Source organism: Colletes gigas, unplaced genomic scaffold (genome assembly GCF_013123115.1).
Source record: "Colletes gigas isolate AHSC1104 unplaced genomic scaffold, ASM1312311v1 Colletes_gigas_Sc00037, whole genome shotgun sequence".
Lineage (NCBI taxonomy): Eukaryota > Metazoa > Arthropoda > Insecta > Hymenoptera > Colletidae > Colletes > Colletes gigas.
Window position 1 is genome coordinate 1,196,479 of NW_025106666.1, and position 18,280 is coordinate 1,214,758.

Below are 18,280 nucleotides of genomic sequence, written 5' to 3' on the forward strand. Positions count from 1 at the left end.
CAAAGAGAGAGTACCTGAGACAGGGACGATTTCCGCTGGAAGGTGTGCGTTTCCGCAGAAAACGGAAGCTCCACACCTTCCAGCGAAGAATCATTTTCCCTCAATCGAGCTAACAAGGGCAGGCGATTAAATCTTTCGGACCAACTGGACGACCGATCACATGTTTCGTTCGATGAAACAGCGGTGACCGAAGCAAGAAACGAAAGAACGAGTGAACGAGAAGCTAAGTTAATAATTGTTGGTATCACGACCTTAAAAATAAATTTAATAAAGTCCCTCGATGTCCTTGCGTTGTCGTTCCACGATGTCCCACGATGTCCTACAATGAGGGAGGCCTGCAGGTAAGCTAAAACAAACTAAAAAAGGTTGCATTTGTGATTAGTTAAACGATTAAATATAATAAATTGGGAGACACGAAGATCTGAAATAAAATAAATGGGCCCAGATAAATCAGTGACGTAAAAATAGACAGGGATAGGAGCACAACATATAGAACAAGCAATATTAGAGACATGAATAAAATAAGGGAACAAATACATTTACAAACAAGGAGCCAGAAGTGAAATATGTAAGGGGACCAGACAAATGAAAGCGAGGCAAAACGATACATTCAAGCCCAGCAGATATTTGAATGTCGAGAAAGAAGTGAGAAATGGAAGATAGACATATCACTCACCACTGTGTCGATAGTGGTCAGTGAAAGAGATTTCTACGTGCAATATAAAATATGTATCGAACAAACCAAAGAAGGAACAAGTAGTGAAATATGGAAAGAGACTAGGGAAATAAAAGCGAGACGAAACCCCACCTTCAAACCCAACAGATGCTTGAAGGTCGAAAAAGATATTATAAACGGGAGATTCGGAACTTTCTCACTATTGGTCACTAATGGTCAGTGAAACAAATTTTATACCTGTAAGGGGGCCAAATATACAAAATCGGGGCGAAACGACACATTCAAGGTCAGCAGACGTGTAAATTTCGGAACAGAAATGATAGATGTGTAATTCTGATATAACTCACCACTGGTCAGCAATGGTCAGTATCGGTCAGTATTGGTTGCCAGAGCTCCCCAGTGGTCAGTAGAAGTGGAGCGCAGCCCCACGACGTTCCGCCATGCCCGCCAGCCCAGAGGAGAAAGAGAGCTCGTCACTGGCAGTGTAACTTACAATTAGCCTCAGGCAGAAGAATTAAAGGGATGGGGAAGACTGTCCTTGTCGAGTTCACCAATCAATTAACAACTAATCGTGCATTCGACCAAAAAATGAATATTCTACGCAAAATGGTATTAAAAATAATTATTTATACAGCCCACACTATCGAGCATTATTTTAACTATTGCCCGATGTTAATTAATAATTATTGCAAACGATAGGAATGAAAATATGGTCAAATTCGAGGAGGCTGAAGGATTCTTTGAATTTCTAACAAGAACCAAGGTCAGATGAATCGAATACTTATCATTTTGATGTGCAGATAATACAAATCTAAGAATTCAACATTCCAGGCTATCGAATGCATTTAAAATATCGTTATTCGTATCAAGAATTAACAATAAATAAATTAATAATATATTACAAAATAACAGATATTTAATTTTTGATACAAGTTCAACATTTTAGACGAGAAACACGAATTTTGAACCGAATTTTGATACATACAACAACGCGACTGAAAGAAAGAACATTAAGTTGTAGGACGACGAAGAATTACACGTGTTGAGTCGTGTCGAGCCAAATCGAGTTGAAATGAATCGAATGGAATGGAATGAGCACGCCGGGACCCGGGAGTCTCCCCTTCTGCGTCTACTATCGTGTTTACACGGATCCCGGGGGCCATAAATAAACCGGTACGGTGCCGGACACAGTCGTTCGCGGACGGGGAAACTTGACTAATTGCGAGAAACCTCCCTGACATCGCTGCATGCTCCTTTCCGCTGGAATATACCTCCGTTGGGGTGTTCCATCCTCTTTTTCCTTTTGACTCCCGATCTCTCGTTCGTCCTCCTCTCGCAATCGCTATAACACGAACCGCAGTTTTTCGTCGACCGTTCATCATCCCGAGACTAATCTCTTCTACTTGAGCTCCACCGACGCGTCGTTTGTCTTCCTTTTGCTATATCTACGCGTTTCACGACATCGGGTGTACGGCATCGGTCCCGTGTGTCTGCATCGAAATTCCTTCGTAAAAGATTTGTCGCCTGTTACCTACGTCGCCATTGCTTTCGTTGAAAAATGCTGACAAAGTCTCATATTTTCATTCTTATTATTTGCCACGGTTAATAGTTCATATCAGACAGTAGTTACGACGATGCTTGATAATATATATAATACAGGATGTTCGGCCAGCTGTGGGAAAAATTTTAATGGTAGATTTTAGAGGCCAAAATAAGACGAAAATCAAGAATATCAATTTGTTGATCGAGACTTCGTTAAAAAGTTATTAACGTTTAAAGTTACGTCTGTAGAACGGCGGTGAATAGCTGCTAGTGGTTCTCTGCTGTTCGCAAATTGCCGTTCTACAGGCGGAACTTCAAACGTTACTAACTTTTTAACGAAGTCTCGATCAACAAATTGATATTCTTGATTTTCGTCTTATTTTGGCCTCCAGAATCTCCCATTAAAATTTTTCTCCAGAGGTGGCTGAACACTCTGTATAAATGTTTATTCCTGCTCGTTCTACACGACCTAATTATTCCTAATAAAAATGAAAGGAGTAGATATAGTAACAGGGAACGTCGATGAGATTGGCTATTTTAAATGCATGCTTCCGTTGGAAATCACAAAACATGCTCGATTATCGAGGTGGCTAATTAATCACGCACGGCTTCTTAAGACGACGTTGCGCGAACGCCCAACATTCTGTGGATGCCTGTTGCAATAACGTCGGCGGCACAAAGAACCCATTGTGTCGACCGGCGATCCTTTGTGGGGCATCGATTAATCTTCTTTTTCAGCAACCGGCTTTCTTGTCACCTAGCCAACCAGCGAGTTGATTGGCAGTCGACAGGTAAGAGGCTCGAAGCAGCTGTGTACCATGTTCCTCGTGCGTGCGGCATACGTAATATACTTTCGCTAAGAAAAAATTCAAACCGCGAGGATTGCACAATGCGATCAATTATTTCCGACGGTCCAACGGGACATCTACAAGAATTCCGTTTCCCAGCAAAAATGCAGGTGAAAGGGTAATTAATTGCAACCAATAAAAAGGTTTCTTTCGGCGAAATTAAAACGTTTCAAATCGTTCTAAAAAAATTATTTTCAGTTGTAGGGGTCAATTGGTTAACAGACATACCCTCGAATTTCTAACCAGTTTCGAGAAAAAAATTCAATAAGTGGATAAATTTTTCGGCGAAATTAAAAAATTTCAAGTTGGTCTGAAAAAATTATTTTTGGTTTCGGGAATCAATTACAATCATTTTTGACGAAGAGACATACCCTCGAAATGCTGCGCGCTTTCGAGAAAAAAATTCAGGAAGGCGGACAAATTTTTCAAAAATTTCAAATCGTTCTAAAAAAATTATTTTTGATTGCGGGGGGTTTGTCGAGATATCCATCTAGAGTGGAAGATACGAATTATTCCACGACAAACTTGGGCGTTTTGCCGTAGATGGCGGTATAATCTCTCTTACTATGGGGTTGTAGTTAGTATTTGAATGATAATTTATTATATTTTTACGTGAATAGTAAGTGTGAAATAAATCGAATTTTATAGCTGGAAGATCTATTTCGATATCTGCATCAATTACACCACGGACAAGTTATAGGATAGACTGACTATGCATCTTATGGAAGAGGTAATTTCTCAAGATTACAAATACTATGAATTTGAATAATAACAATATTAAAGACGCAAATGATAGTCTTAATCTATAAGGTATGCATTTAGGAAGGTTGCAAATTTTTCCTTTGCCCACATAATAGAGCCGATATAAACTTTGCTGAAATAATTTGATATATAGTTCGATTATTAGTGTCGTGTATGTACATTTTATGTGTACACGACGAGGTATGATTCGTAATGTATTCAAAAAATACACGAACCTAACTTTTTCAAAAAAACAGAGCATGATACAATTCTCTTCTATTCAACTTTATTTTGCAAAATCTTATAAAAGAACAATAAATACATCAACGTTTATGCGACCATTAATCGAGGCGCAATGTTCATAGCCATAAGTTCCTGGAAAAGTAACTTCGCCGCGTACGGTAATCTAACTTGGGAGATTTGTGTTTTGTTTTTACAACCTTTACATTCGAACGTATTATTTCTCAAATTTGCTATCGCTATTAAACCGCAGAAATTGCATATGTGTATCCGGTATGGATCCGAAACTTCGAACAAACGTTCTCGTAAAAATTGCGCGGCTCCGTGAGAAATCTGACAATCGCGCTCCATTTCACCGAATCGCAAACCTCCGTCTCTGTAAATTAAAATATCATGAATATACAGATTACGAGCAACAAAGAAAAATAATAGAATTAGTTTACCTAGCTCTGCCTTCCATGGGTTGCCGGACTAAAATCTGTACAGGTCCCCGGGCTCTGCTGTGAATTTTATCATCCACCATGTGCTTTAAACGTTGATAATAAGTTGGGCCTAAAAAGACTTGGGCATTGATCTTGCGGCCGGTATGACCATTGTACATCACTTCGTTTCCTCTAAGTTGATACCCATACTCTTGCAGAAGCGTGGAGATCTTCTGTACATTTACAGCATCATTGAACGGTGTGGCATCACCAATTTCACCTTTGTTAGCCGACACTTTTCCCTGTATACACTCGATTAAATGGCCAATGGTCATACGCGACGGGATAGCGTGGGGGTTAATTATTATGTCCGGCGTGAGACCCTCGCACGAAAATGGCATATCTTCCTGCCTGTACTGAATTCCACAAGTGCCTTTCTGTCCGTGCCGCGAAGCGAACTTGTCGCCAATTTGCGGAATGCGTACACTCCGTACCCTTATTTTGCAAAACTTGTATCCTTCGCTATTCAGAGTCAACATTACTTGATCCACTATACCAGTTTCGCTGTTACGTAAGAAGGTGGACGCGTCCCTCTTCGTGAAACGCTTTGTTGTACTATCCAACTGTAAACATTAACAAACAAAAATAGAATACTTTGTTCCATAAATTCACTTAACTCTTTGCGGCACAGGATTTCAGATAATAAAATAGACCCATGTTGCATAGAAATTTTATTGCGTTTTAAATTAAACAAAATTGATATATTTTTATTAATAAAGGTATCACATAATGTAAAACCATAAAAGAATAGTAATAGTTTAATTAAATTTGTCGCAATAAACCTTCTGCTTGCAACAATTGATGAACCTGTATTGGCATGTTGAATGTTGCCAACACAAATGAATACATTTGTAACATTTGTTGAAGATATTACCAACTGCTTTACGTAAATAAGACGAAATATAAACCTATACTAAAAATGTCCCACCATGCATTACGGTGCATCAAAAAGGTGGGACTCTTTTAATCCCAGCGTGCCCCAAAGAGTTAATATAATGTAATACATACTTCGTCATCTGTCTCTGGCAGAGTAATAGTTTTTCCTATAACAACGTCGTCTCCAGATACACGAATTCCCGGAGCAATAATTCCATCATCGTCCAATTTGTCATAGATAGCATTCCGCATCCCTTGGCAAGTTTGCCGCGTAGGCTTCTCGAACTGTTCTTCTTGATCACCGATTCTTTTTGATTCAGAATCTTTGTAGGATCTATAGAACACGGATCTAAAGAAACCTCTCTCGACAGCACTAGCGTTCAAGATAACACTGTCCTCTTGATTGTAACCGGTGTAACATAAAATAGCAACTATACTATTGATTCCAGCTGGTAATTCACGAAATCTAAGATACTCCATAGACCTTGTTGTGACTAAAGGTTTGTGGGGATAGTATAGTACGTGAGCCAAAGTGTCCATCCGTACATGAAAATTTGTGATGTACACCCCCATAGCTTGTTTACCCATAGCGCTTTGATAAGTGTTTCTGGGGCTCTGATTATGATCAGGAAAGGGAATGATCGAGGCACAGACTCCCAAAATCATTGCTGGATGAATTTCGCAGTGTGTATACGTTGTACAGTAAGCATATTCTTTCTCCTGCCTGAGATCTTCAGGCGACATAGCAATCATCACAGTTTCTTCTTCTAAAGTATCTATGTATTCGACTACTCCGCTTCCGACCAATTCCTGCCAGCCATCGTTATTGTAATCTCTTTCCTTCAACATATCAATATGTCTCTTTTTCAACAGCAAATTCTGTCCTTCAACGATTAACAAAGGCCTACTGATTCTTCCGGCATCCGTGTATATTCTGATTTCTCGATCTCTGATATCTCTGATCATAGATACTTCTGACACAATAATGTCCATTTGACGCCTCAGTTTGCGCAAGGTAGCCATTAACTGATCCGGATCTCTGTGGATACCAACCCAGCAGCCGTTTACAAATATCTTTGTCGCGTCGGCTATGGCACTGGGCGCGATTTCCTCTAAATTTTCCATCGACCACTCCTCCAAGAACTCAAGAATAGGAGAAGGTTGAGATCCAACGCTAATATAAGCCATTAACGCTAGATTTTTGACCAACCCTACGGCGGCACCTTCCGGTGTTTCCGCGGGACACAACATACCCCATAATGTGTTATGCAACTGACGCGGTTTCGCTAGTTTTCCGTCCCTTCCGATCGGAGAATTTACTCTTCTCAAATGCGAAAGCGTCGATGCAAACGTTAATCTATTTAATACTTGAGACACGCCGGCTCTGGCCTGATGAGCCTTCTTCTGATCTCCCCAATTTCCGGTAGCAAGCGAATACCGTAAGCCATCGGTAATAATTTTTGTTTTGATGGCAAGTTCCAGATTGAAGTCTTTTCCTCTGTCTATGAATTTCTGTGCGTACAATCGCACTTCTTTCATCAGGTTCTTAAATAGTCCTCTGAATAAAAATGCCAATAACGGCCCGGCCAAATCTAGTCTTTTATTACCGTAGTGATCGCGATCGTCTAACTCTCTCCTACCGAGAGACGCCGATAATAATCTATGCACCATGTAACCCAGGAAGTAGGCTTTCTTAGTTTCACAAAAATCACTTATGCCTACGTGCGGAAGCATTTCTTTTTGTAAAATTTCCCTAGCATATTTAATACGTTTCTCTTTAGTTACTCCAGGTCTGGCACCTCTAGTACCAATAAAATTTAATGCAACATTCTGCTCTTGTATGACAAAAGCTTCGTCCAAAGAAGGTTTTACCATTTCCATCATTTCGGGATCGTCGAAATCGTATATAATGTGTTCTAAAATATCGCGATCGGCTACAAATCCGAGCGCCCGAAAAACGATCATAATAGGAATTTCTTGTTTAATGTATGGAATAATAGCGATAATACGTTGTCCTATGGCAGACTTTTTAATACTAGCTCCACTCTTTGCCATCATATTGATCCATAATGTGGATGTAGGGCGTGAACTATGTTCCAAACAAGATCTAATTTCAGACTTATATGCATATTTTCCATCTTTCATGCTGAAAACGTACACTGTATTTGTGGCCATTTTTTCTTGTGCGATTAGTACTTTTTCTGATCCATTAATAATAAAATAACCACCTGGATCTAATGGACATTCGTTTAATTCTGTCAAATCACGATCGGATAAACCAGCAAGTAAACAGTATTTTGATCTTAACATAATTGGAATTTTTCCTATAAACGTTTTTTGATGTTGAGTTTCGATAGGATCTTCCCCATCTTTTACAATTGTTTTAGTTATATCTACGTATAATGGTGCAGAATATGTCAAATTTCTGAGCCTAGCTTCATTTGGCATCATAGGAGACGGAGCTCCATCCTTTTCCCAATGAGTAGGCTTCGACAGATAGATCTGTTCAAATTTCAACAAATGCCTAACAGGATTTTCTATTTCTCCTGAAGTATGTTGTGCCTCTGCTTGTAGATCAATTTGCGGCGAATCTTCTACGATTCTCTGTACAGACATTTCAATGAACTCATCAAAACTGTCAAGCTGTTGTCGTACAAGACCTTTCTCATCAAAATAAGCGTTAATGACGATCCAACAGGCTTCCTGCCAAAGTTTTGACGAAATCTCTTCCGCATCCTCGTCGTCGTATTGATCTTTATAAAAAATAATCATTTATAAACTTTTTCGAAGGTTAAGGTTATATTCTACCATTATTACTCTAAACTTTTCTTTATAAATACGAATATTATTAATTCTTACCATCTTCGAGGGCATACATGCTTTGCCTATCAAAATTTCACGAGCTGATATACAATGTTTTACTAATAAACTTAAAACGTATATGGGAATCACAAGTTTCAGTTACTGTATACTATAGACAGCTGATCTGTCTCGCGCATGTTCGTTGAAAATGGCGTCAATAACGCGGCCATGTTGAATTGCAGCAGGTATGCCAGACTGCAACCCCACGTTCGAGGAGTCACGCACACTCGCATTTACACATTAATCACCGAGTTCTTGTGTGTGAGATTCTGGCGTATGCGCGGTGTCGGGGAATCCAAAAACAGCTTTGGCGGGCACGTAAAAATAGTATGCGACGCAAGTTAAAATATTTAAAGTAAGTACATTTTCATTCTTATTATCATCGTCGTCAATCGTAAGGATTTTAAGGAAACGACCACGGAAATTTGTTTCGTAAATGGCGTTAAACTTTTCCATGATGAAAAATGCAAGGCATACATTGCAAAACTCTATATAACGTTAATCGTTACGTTAGTAGAAATATTATTAAGCTATATGAAGAAAGGAACAGTGAAAATTGCAAACCAAAGAAAGTGGCGACGAAGAAAGAGTTTCAAAATCAGTTCTTTTTGCTTCAAAGACTGATAAAGTAAGACTGTAAATCGACGTTCGATGATTAAAATTCGATCGTAGATAATACCCTGTTCGTGTGGGAAAGTTTAAATCGGTGAAACTGGGAGAAGCTTGGAGTACTCGATTAAAAGATCACGAAAGATTCGTTAGATTGAGCTACGTAGAATCCGTAGAACATTAAATTACTATTAGTCACGGAATACTATTTGTCCGGAAAGAAGTAATAGCCAAAACTCAACGGATATTTCACCAGAAAATTCAGGGAATCTTTAATTAAACACCCCAATAACATCCATGAGAACAAGGGTTACAGTTTAAATCCCTTCTGGAACTCGTTCCTCTCAAATTTTAAAACGTATTAAATATATTTAAAAAACAGTTCTAATTGGTGATCGGTGACCTGTGACACGATAAACACAGAGATCTTACATGGACCTAACCCACACGATATCGACGTTAGTGTGTCATTTAATCTCCGGATGAAGTTGACTGCAATGCTGACAAAACGTCGAAAGAATTTCCTTTGAGGATACGGCTTGCAACCAGAAGCCTCGATCATTATTGGCCGATTATATCACACGCAAAAGACAAGCAGAGATAAACACTGACCCATTTAACATCCTCACCTAAAAAAAAAACTCTTGATCTCTGATTATGTGCCCCTTGAAAACGAACAAGGTTTGTTCGAAGCATTTTAGTCTGTCGCCAAAAGTAAATAAGTTTAAGTTGTCTGTTCTAAGATCGCTATCTTGTATAAACTCCTTTACCGAATCGATTACCCCGATAGTTGCATGAATCGGTACTTGGAACAATTTTAAGTCCCGACTTTCTGTGACTATCCAGATTCTACTGCATTTTATTTTAATAGAAACATCAATAATAACAGAATAAACGGCTAGTAAACAAAAATAAAAAGATCGAAATAGGGATTAACTGTAAAACCTCTAACAAATAATGAGAATTTTTTTTTCCATGAATCAAAGGTGTTCAGACATTAAAAGTGTCCTCGATCGTAATAATAATTGTACACGTATACATATTTATATACATATAAATCTCATATACAATAAAATAAATCTATTTACAACTGAATATCTTGCAATACTTTTTGTTTCTCTTCGGTAGATAACATTGTTATACAGGAATTCTCTACGAAATTATGGGTCGATTGCTAAAACTTTGGTTACGCAAAAATATAAATACAATATTCGCCGCCGAGTCAGGAATTTCTTTAACTTATGTACACGCGTCTATTATCACTAAGATCCGCCGCCTCGTCGAAAAATTATTTCCTTTAGACTTATCTCTACATATCTATGAACAAATGTACAATAATTACAGTAAAAGTTACCGATAGAGATAGTAATTTATAAATACTACGAATAGACAGATTACGGTATATTAATTCGAATGTTCGCAATAACGGAGGAAATACGCTCACGATTTCATAGTCGATCAAAATTTACGTTTTGCGTTTCGTTTATTTGTACGACGAACTTCGAACGGAAACTGTGTGGAATTGCGGCTCGTAAAATTTCGATAACCGATCCGAACCGCCCAATAACCTTCGCGATTTTTCTTTTAACATATTTGCCGTCACGTTGCTTGCCAATAATTGACACCACTCAACTGAAACATTCATAACGCATTAGCATTTATACTTGTAAGACTATTATTATGATCGATAAGAGAAAAGAAAGGTACAAAGCAATATCCGGTATCCAATTAAGAGTTTTTTTTTCTCTGAACACCGGGTATAACAAATGTTCTAACAAGCACTGGTAAACGAAGTTTCTTTTCAATAATCGAGTTGTATAAGCTACTTCTGTTCTAAATAGAAATAACGAGTTCACGAAGTATAATATTTTAAGTGGCAAAATGCAAAGTTAACCTCAATGGCAAATGCATTAAGATTATTGTAAAATTTATGTACTGTTCTTAAACAAACGCCGTGCTTTCTAATCGATTATTTCTTACGTTAAATAATTTAGATCGTGCGTATGTCGCCGGAAGCATATGTTCAGTTTAGCCATATTTAACGTCGTATACTTTCATATTTCGGCCTTACGCTCTTTGAAATAAATATAATGCTATACGAAAAAATATAGAATAATACTTTTAGTTTTCAAGATGTTAACTATTATAAATCTCGAATTGTAGCATAATTTAGGTCATCACGGGCATTTCAATAAGAAGCACGAATAAGTAATTATAATTCCTTAACTTAGAATTGTTTATTTGTCGTTATTGCATTACAAAAAAAAAAACCAGAACAATGTGGGTTATTTTATATCAAATTTTCTGTTTTCAAGACAATGGGAAAGTTTGTAATATTTGTATTCTTGTCGACTAAGAGTGAGCAACAATTCGAATAGTTTTAACTGTGAAGAGGAATAAACATGGCGTATCCAAGGTTGGTATAATTATGGCGGTAAATTTGAAATGTGCGCAAAGCGTGAACCATAAATCGTGGTCAATATTAATAATAAAATTCTACGCAATATGGCTAAAGTGTACGTGTGTTTTATGCTTCGATCGATGCACTAAAAAATAATAATATCGTGATAAAGGACGTGACAATAATTTTATTTCGTCGCTGTGAAGATTCTGTGCGGACTCGTCTACGTTAAAAATAGCCGTCCGTTATTCGTTGTGTCGAATAAAACTCCGTGATCGCGTATGTATCGATAAATTCTAAAATCACCCATACACGTATATACATACAATAATTCTCTATAGCGGAAGCGCAATAGATTTCACTCACGCGCGTTAGTATTTTTCTCACTCGGAAATCACAGTTGAACATTGGTTTTTCAACGTTACCCGTGGCACTCGTTAGTTTTATTTTTCAATATTAAGTGGCACGTTGGACGCGGCGAGCCAGAAGCCGAATGTTTCCGGTTCATGGGTCGGGAAATAATTTTTAATCGAAAATAATCGTCCTATCGAGAAACAAAAACTCACGAAGAACCATAACAGGGAGGAATTATGCCATAGAACGCGTATATTTTTGCGGAAATTGCGATTCAACCCTCGTACGGCGCATACGCGACCATTTCGAGTTCCTCGCTCAAGAACTGTAAGTAATAAGTGTAAGCATCCGTCATTCGGGGGTTAAAGCTGGTTTATAAAATTGAGAAGTATACAAATTTTATTATTTTTACTTCAATGAAATATGAGTATGTAGTTCATTTGCGACAACGCGGGGACTTCCCGACTCGAAACAATTCTAGGAATCGGAGGATGACAGTTGTACGTGCAAAAAGTGCGACAGTTACGCGTGCACTGGCAAGCAATGTCTATAAGCTGTCCTATGGAAAATAAGTTCGCCCATTTTACATAAAATTTTAATCCAACCCGAATATGTATTCTAACGAAAGACGTAGCCAAACCTAACTATGAAATCCCCGAAGCTAAAATTTAATATTCGCCATCCGTCCCCCCTGCCCTCTGACCCATTCGGAGGAACAGCCGTCGAAATTTATTGTATCAAACACACCCTCATAATTCATACATGGATCACAGTTAAACGGTTGATATTTTTCTTTACGCGTCTAATCAGCGAGGTTCGAGTGCTCATTGGGGCATTCCGGACGCAGCGCCGAGACGGGGGACCCCGTACAGCGAGTACGGGGAGAAATACGGTGGCAAACTGGCGGGTGAGTGAGGATGCGGCGGTGGAAGGGGTAAACCCAGCGACGACAGAGAATGTGGTAACAATGGCGACGGTTTACCGTACGGGTGGTAGCGCGCGGTAGCCAGGGGACTCAGTGGCGGCGTAGGATAAGTTCTGGAGAACAAGGGATGGGTTGGTGGGAGTCCGACAGAGGGCGACAGGAGGGACAACGTCGTCGAGGTGTCTGTGGCTCCGCTCGTGTGGCTCCTGAGATGCTGGAGCAGCTCGTCCGACGTGGAGAACCTTTTGCCGCAGTAAGCGGTGTCCCCGGCGATCCAGTTGCAAACATAGGGGAGTTGCGAGGCCGCCGCCAGGGCAGCCAACTGTGCGTGGGCGTAGGCGGCGACACCTAGCGCCCCGTACGGCGTACTAGACTTGTGATCGCACTGAGCACAGCCCGCGGGGCAAGAGCCAGCCGTGTTGGAGGCCAGCTTCCCGTTTGCGACCGCCGCGTTTGCGGAACTCACCAGCAAATGGGAGTTGAGTTGGCACCCGGTGCAGTACGGGTCCCTGCACACGGGCATCAAAGTGTCCGGGCCAGCGGAATTTTTCAATCTCGCGTAGCTCAGATAGGGATTCCCGGCCACCAGGCCGCTCTTCAACGCGGCGTGGTGCTGAGACACTAACGAACTCGCCATCACGTCGATGGGCAACTGAGGATTGTAACTTAGGTAGGTTGAGGACGCTAAACTGACTCCAGGCTTGAAGGTACCCAGCGGAAGATCCTTGATCGATGGATCCGTCATAGCTAGTACCCCGACGGGGCTAACAACGGACGGTTGCGACGAATTCGATTCGAGTTGACCCGACGACATGTTTGCCACCGAGGACCTGGACGGAGGGGACTCTCGGGCGACGTCGCAGTTGGGCGTCGCTGTCTTTTGACCCTGCGGCGTCGCTGCTTGGATCGACGAGGCGCTTTGGTTACTCGGGCATCGTTTGTTGCCGCTACCGGGTGTCCTCGATCTGCCAGACGTCGAGTGACTAGAGGCTGAACGCTGCTCGTCCGGGCTCGCCGCTTTCTCGCGACCCAAACACGACTCGTACGGCTTAAAGTTAGCCTTGGCGGACTCCGTGGACGTTGGCGCGATCGGCGACGATTTTTCGCGCGATTGCTCCGCGGTCTTTGACGATTTCCCGCTCGACTGTTTCTCCAAGGAGCCTAAGAGAGATTTGTTGGACGGCGTGTCTGCTCCTATTTGACTGCAAGTCTGGGCCAGGAGGGCAAGGGGGCTCTTCTTTGCGTCCAGCTGGAAACAAAATTAGTGCGTAAGGAAAGGATTCGTTGCTAGATAACCTGTTGATCATAAACCTATTTTTATTAACTGGGGTACCGTTGTCTCCGGGCCATCAACCGCGGTACGATGTTATCCCTATCGCTAACTTCACACTTTCGACCTTTTAAATGTTTTATTAGATTCATAATATTGTCACAAGATCTATAACGTTAACCTACTGTGCAGAAGTAGACATAAATTCGTGTCTTCTCTTATTTCATCGGGTCACTTAATACATATCTTTTCTTAAACAATAAATTTATACTTCAGTATCATGTAATTGAGTTGCTTTTTTATAAAATTTACTTGCATGTATATTTAGTAACATTTAGAATAAAAATAGATTTGGAATATTATCCCATCTTATAAAGGTTAAATGGTGGTTATTAGACCGCACACGTTTATGCATTTAAAATATGTACAAATGTGAGTTATGGAATACATGATAATGGGAATTTTATTTTCCACTGATCATGATCATAATTTAAATTACAATGAACTCCAAGCATCTACTTTTATTAGTTATAGATGATTGATGACATTTTTCTGTTAAAATTAAGACGGACCCTCTGAGTCATTGAAAATTTAACCAATAATCACTAACAGTTAACCAAAAACAAAATATTAATTTTTTACATCTAACTTTGAGAATATTTATTTAGCTTGATGGCTTCGCAAATTTTCGACGTGTTCATTATCGCTTTTATTAAATTGATGAACAAAAAAAATAATGAATAATGTTTATTAGACGAATGTATTGCTAATTACGCAAGTTTTCAACGCAGACGCGATTAGTAGGATGTTTGCGAGAATTTAATATTGGCGCCGGGCGAGTGTTCGCTTCGAGGTAGCCGAGATGATGCAGTTGGTATAATTAGCGTATACAGGAACGATATTTCTCGCGGCTGATACGTCCATCGAACAGATGTTCACTGTAATTAAAATGCAACGTTCATGCAACTAACCCGCCATTTACGGTTGCTTCTGCTAATGGCGCGATGCCGACAGTTATTAATGCTGTGAACTGCAACAGGCTATTACGGCATTACGGTTAAACCTGTATGTTAATTGCACCCGCAAAAAGTTAACGAAACTTATGGACAGTTTTAATCATCGTCTAACAAAATCTGAGCCGCCGTGCATTGGTCCATCTTTGGTACAAATATCAACCCGAAAATACTCCTTCTATGCAAGTGTTATTTCAAGAAGTTCATGCAAATCTTCAACGAGAAAAAATAGTAAAAATTATTAATCTTTCAGACAAATAAACTTCGATCGAATTAATTTTATATGTAAAGGAATCTCAATAATCGAAGGTATAAACATATTCATACGCTTGTTTGATAACCGAGGTTCTCGAGAATCTATATAAGGTGCCCCACAATCGATAATACAACCAAGAAGGGGGTACGGAAATAAATCGAAAATCAAGGATAGAATTGTTTAATTTGAGACTTCGTTTTTGAGATAATTGAATTTGAAAACTCGTCGATTATGCGTGCGATTTGATACGAGTTACTGTGGTATGTCTGTTCACTGCCCACTGTTTCTACTTATGCTACAATCGCAGTACTGTATTGGAGACACACAATGAACTTTTTAACGAATTCTCAAATGGAAAAATTTTATTCTCTATTTTCGATTTGTTTTTTTCATGTAGAACCACCTCCTTCTCGTGAAATATTTAATTAAAATCATTTCTTTATCAACTAAATTACGTTGACTACGTACTGCGAATTCTTGGAAATTGTAATTGTGTAATTATTAAGTAACAGATTCAATGAATTTATATAAATAAATGAATTTTCAACGATTTAAAATATACGTAATAAATATTTTTCAGAAAACCACTAAATCGAATCGTTGTGCTCGTTCAATAATAATTTTGTGTTTCAAATTTTAATTTTAATTGTAAAACATTGTTCGCCACTTATTTTTTATTCAGGTAAGAATTTTATCAACCTCTGTCTTACGCCGCACACATGCGGTTGTTGAAATGCTCCGAACGAGCTCGTGTGTGGTCTCGTTTTCAACGGGAAAACATTGCCAACTCATGCGTAATACTTTCACGAGAACATAATGAAAAATACAGAAATTGGTTATGAAATGTCGAGCATAACTTACAAACTTAGAAAGCTCAACATTATTATTAAAATTGCTTTTTATGTAACAATTTAAATCTCTACATTTTTGTCTGCCTAATAGCTAACTTCACTCATATAAATTCTTGCATATTTCTAAACATTCTGTTAGATAATATTACTATATTCTCAAAATTTTCTAATATTGTTTTTTATATACCGTTCAAATAAAATTCATATCGAATAAGTTACGAATGTTGTGATTAAGATGTGGGACATTGAAATTTGTTTACATTGTAATAAATGCAAAACTACGTAACGTACTAAAAAACTTTTCTAACAAAAAATAATACAATTCCTTTATTATATGCAAAATACTTGGAATACCATAAATGTTATGCATAATATTTATAATATACTGCCCTAGTAAACTAAGAATCTATTCAGTTTAAGAAATAAACATGTTCGTAGCGTAGCAAGAAAGTAAAAATAAAATTAAAAAAAAGAGAGAAAACGGATCGACTTTCGTTCATTTTTGCAACGCTGACTTCTCCAATGCCTATCCCCGCACAGCATTGTTACCAAATCGCATTTTGATTTACACGCTCGTAAATCAGCGAACGTCTGAGCAGAAACGTTGCCAGCGCTCGTTGTCCTCAAAATAGTTTACAGGAGTTAAAGGGTAAGACGAGAAATGCATTCTCGTCGAGGTTAACGAAACGCCGACAGCCACAATTAATGAACCGTCGAAACGATTGTCCTTCGCGGCAGATATTTATTTCATGCCGAGTTAACGATCCGATAGCGCTGTTATTGCATTGACACCGTTTCACCGATGTTTCATTAATTATGCTCCTAACGGATACCTCCACGGTGTATTTACTCCTTTCGCGAATACGGAATGAATGATTTATTTCCACAGTTCTGTACTCAAAAAAATGTACAGGTTGATCTATTCGAGGTATCCTACGCAATAATCTCCAAAACTATAGCTCGTCCCGAAGAAAGTCTCTAAAAAAATTAAAGTAAGTTTCTTGGACCGAGTTTACAAGACAATTGCGTGCGAAACTTCGAACTGGTCACCCTGTATTACGTAGGAATGCAACGAACGCTAAAATTTTGTAACTCGAGCGTAATCGCCCGGAGCACGATAAATGTTATCAGCGTGTCGGGAATGTTTATATTTTGGTCGTGGTTGTTGTAGGCGATGGAGGAGAAGAAGAGACGATGGGAACGGAAAGGTAACACTAACCGTAGTAGGCAGAGGCGTGAGGTATTCCGGTCGGAGGTACTGATTCGCGCTGGAAGTCAGCATCTTAGAAAGATGTTCGCCCCCTTTCTTCGCACGGCTCTGCTTCGAACGTACAACACTATGATCACTTGGCGACAGTCCACCGAGGACTGACAAAACAAAACCCCCGAGACGAACCGTGCAAACACTTTTTTTCCCGTACACTTCCTTATATCCGTAGTGAAGGAACAATGAAAGCGCACGTCAACGGAGCCATTTGGCAGCTCCTGAAAGCGTACTCCTTCGACACACAATTCTCATCCGGTTTGCAAGGAACACAACACACCAGGATACAGAGAAAAATGAAGAAATTGGGATACACGGTACGCATTACATAACAAACAACATTTACTTCACGCGACCGACTTCGAATCGCTACTGAGTAGGTTCGCGTACTGTTCCCTCGACCGAGCTTCCCCGTACCCCACTTGTCCATCGACGAGCGTTCAGCTGACTCACCCCGCCTCGCCTCGCCGCACAGCGCCACGTACGCTGAGGAAGCTTACCCCTTCACGCTTCGTCGCTACAACCTATATATGTACTCCCCCCCCCCACCATTATACTTTCAACACTAGCGATGGAGACGACACTCTCTCAACGCTAGAACCACCGACATTTCGCCAGTCCCTCGTTTCATGCTTGCTACCTTCCCCCTCGATACTCTTCGCTGAGCCATCCCCACTCACAATCTTCGAAACTGGTGCAAAGCAATTCAAAATGCGATATCTGGTGAATGTGGTTACTATACTCGTAATGTTTCTAATTTTCGCGTGCAATGCGATCGAATCTAACCGAGATAACAGTACTTTCTTCGATAACTGTCGCGTCGTGGACCCGAGTCAGCGACCATTAGAGAGGGATCACTATTACAGGTCACAGAAAGGGATTTCTACTCTTGCAATAAAATTCTTAACCACACACTAGCGGGATGACCCCTTGTGAGTAGCTCGAATGGCGTAATATCTATGATATTATATAGGAATGGTCTTCTCTATTAGGTAAACTTGATTTTCGTCGATGAATAAAATAATTTTGAAAACGATTGCGATGGATTAAGATTCGACTTGTAGCCATCG

The 18,280-nt window shown here is 39.6% G+C and overlaps 2 protein-coding genes across 2 annotated transcripts; both read right to left on the reverse strand.

Moving 5' to 3' along the window:
- Positions 1–3,882: 3,882 nt before the first annotated feature.
- On the reverse strand, positions 3,883–8,401 carry LOC122402508 (DNA-directed RNA polymerase II subunit RPB2). Its single transcript, XM_043405354.1, has 4 exons — positions 8,265–8,401; positions 5,538–8,158; positions 4,491–5,092; positions 3,883–4,423 (listed from the first exon to the last, which is right to left on the reverse strand). The coding sequence occupies exons 1-4, from the start codon at positions 8,281–8,283 to the stop codon at positions 4,138–4,140; spliced, it is 3,528 nt and encodes a 1,175-aa protein (XP_043261289.1). The 5' UTR covers positions 8,284–8,401; the 3' UTR covers positions 3,883–4,137.
- Positions 8,402–10,976: 2,575 nt separating this feature from the next.
- LOC122402542 (zinc finger protein Elbow) lies at positions 10,977–17,622 on the reverse strand. The gene is made up of 2 exons (XM_043405413.1): positions 17,166–17,622; positions 10,977–13,805 (listed from the first exon to the last, which is right to left on the reverse strand). The coding sequence occupies exons 1-2, from the start codon at positions 17,226–17,228 to the stop codon at positions 12,456–12,458; spliced, it is 1,413 nt and encodes a 470-aa protein (XP_043261348.1). The 5' UTR covers positions 17,229–17,622; the 3' UTR covers positions 10,977–12,455.
- Positions 17,623–18,280: the final 658 nt, after the last annotated feature.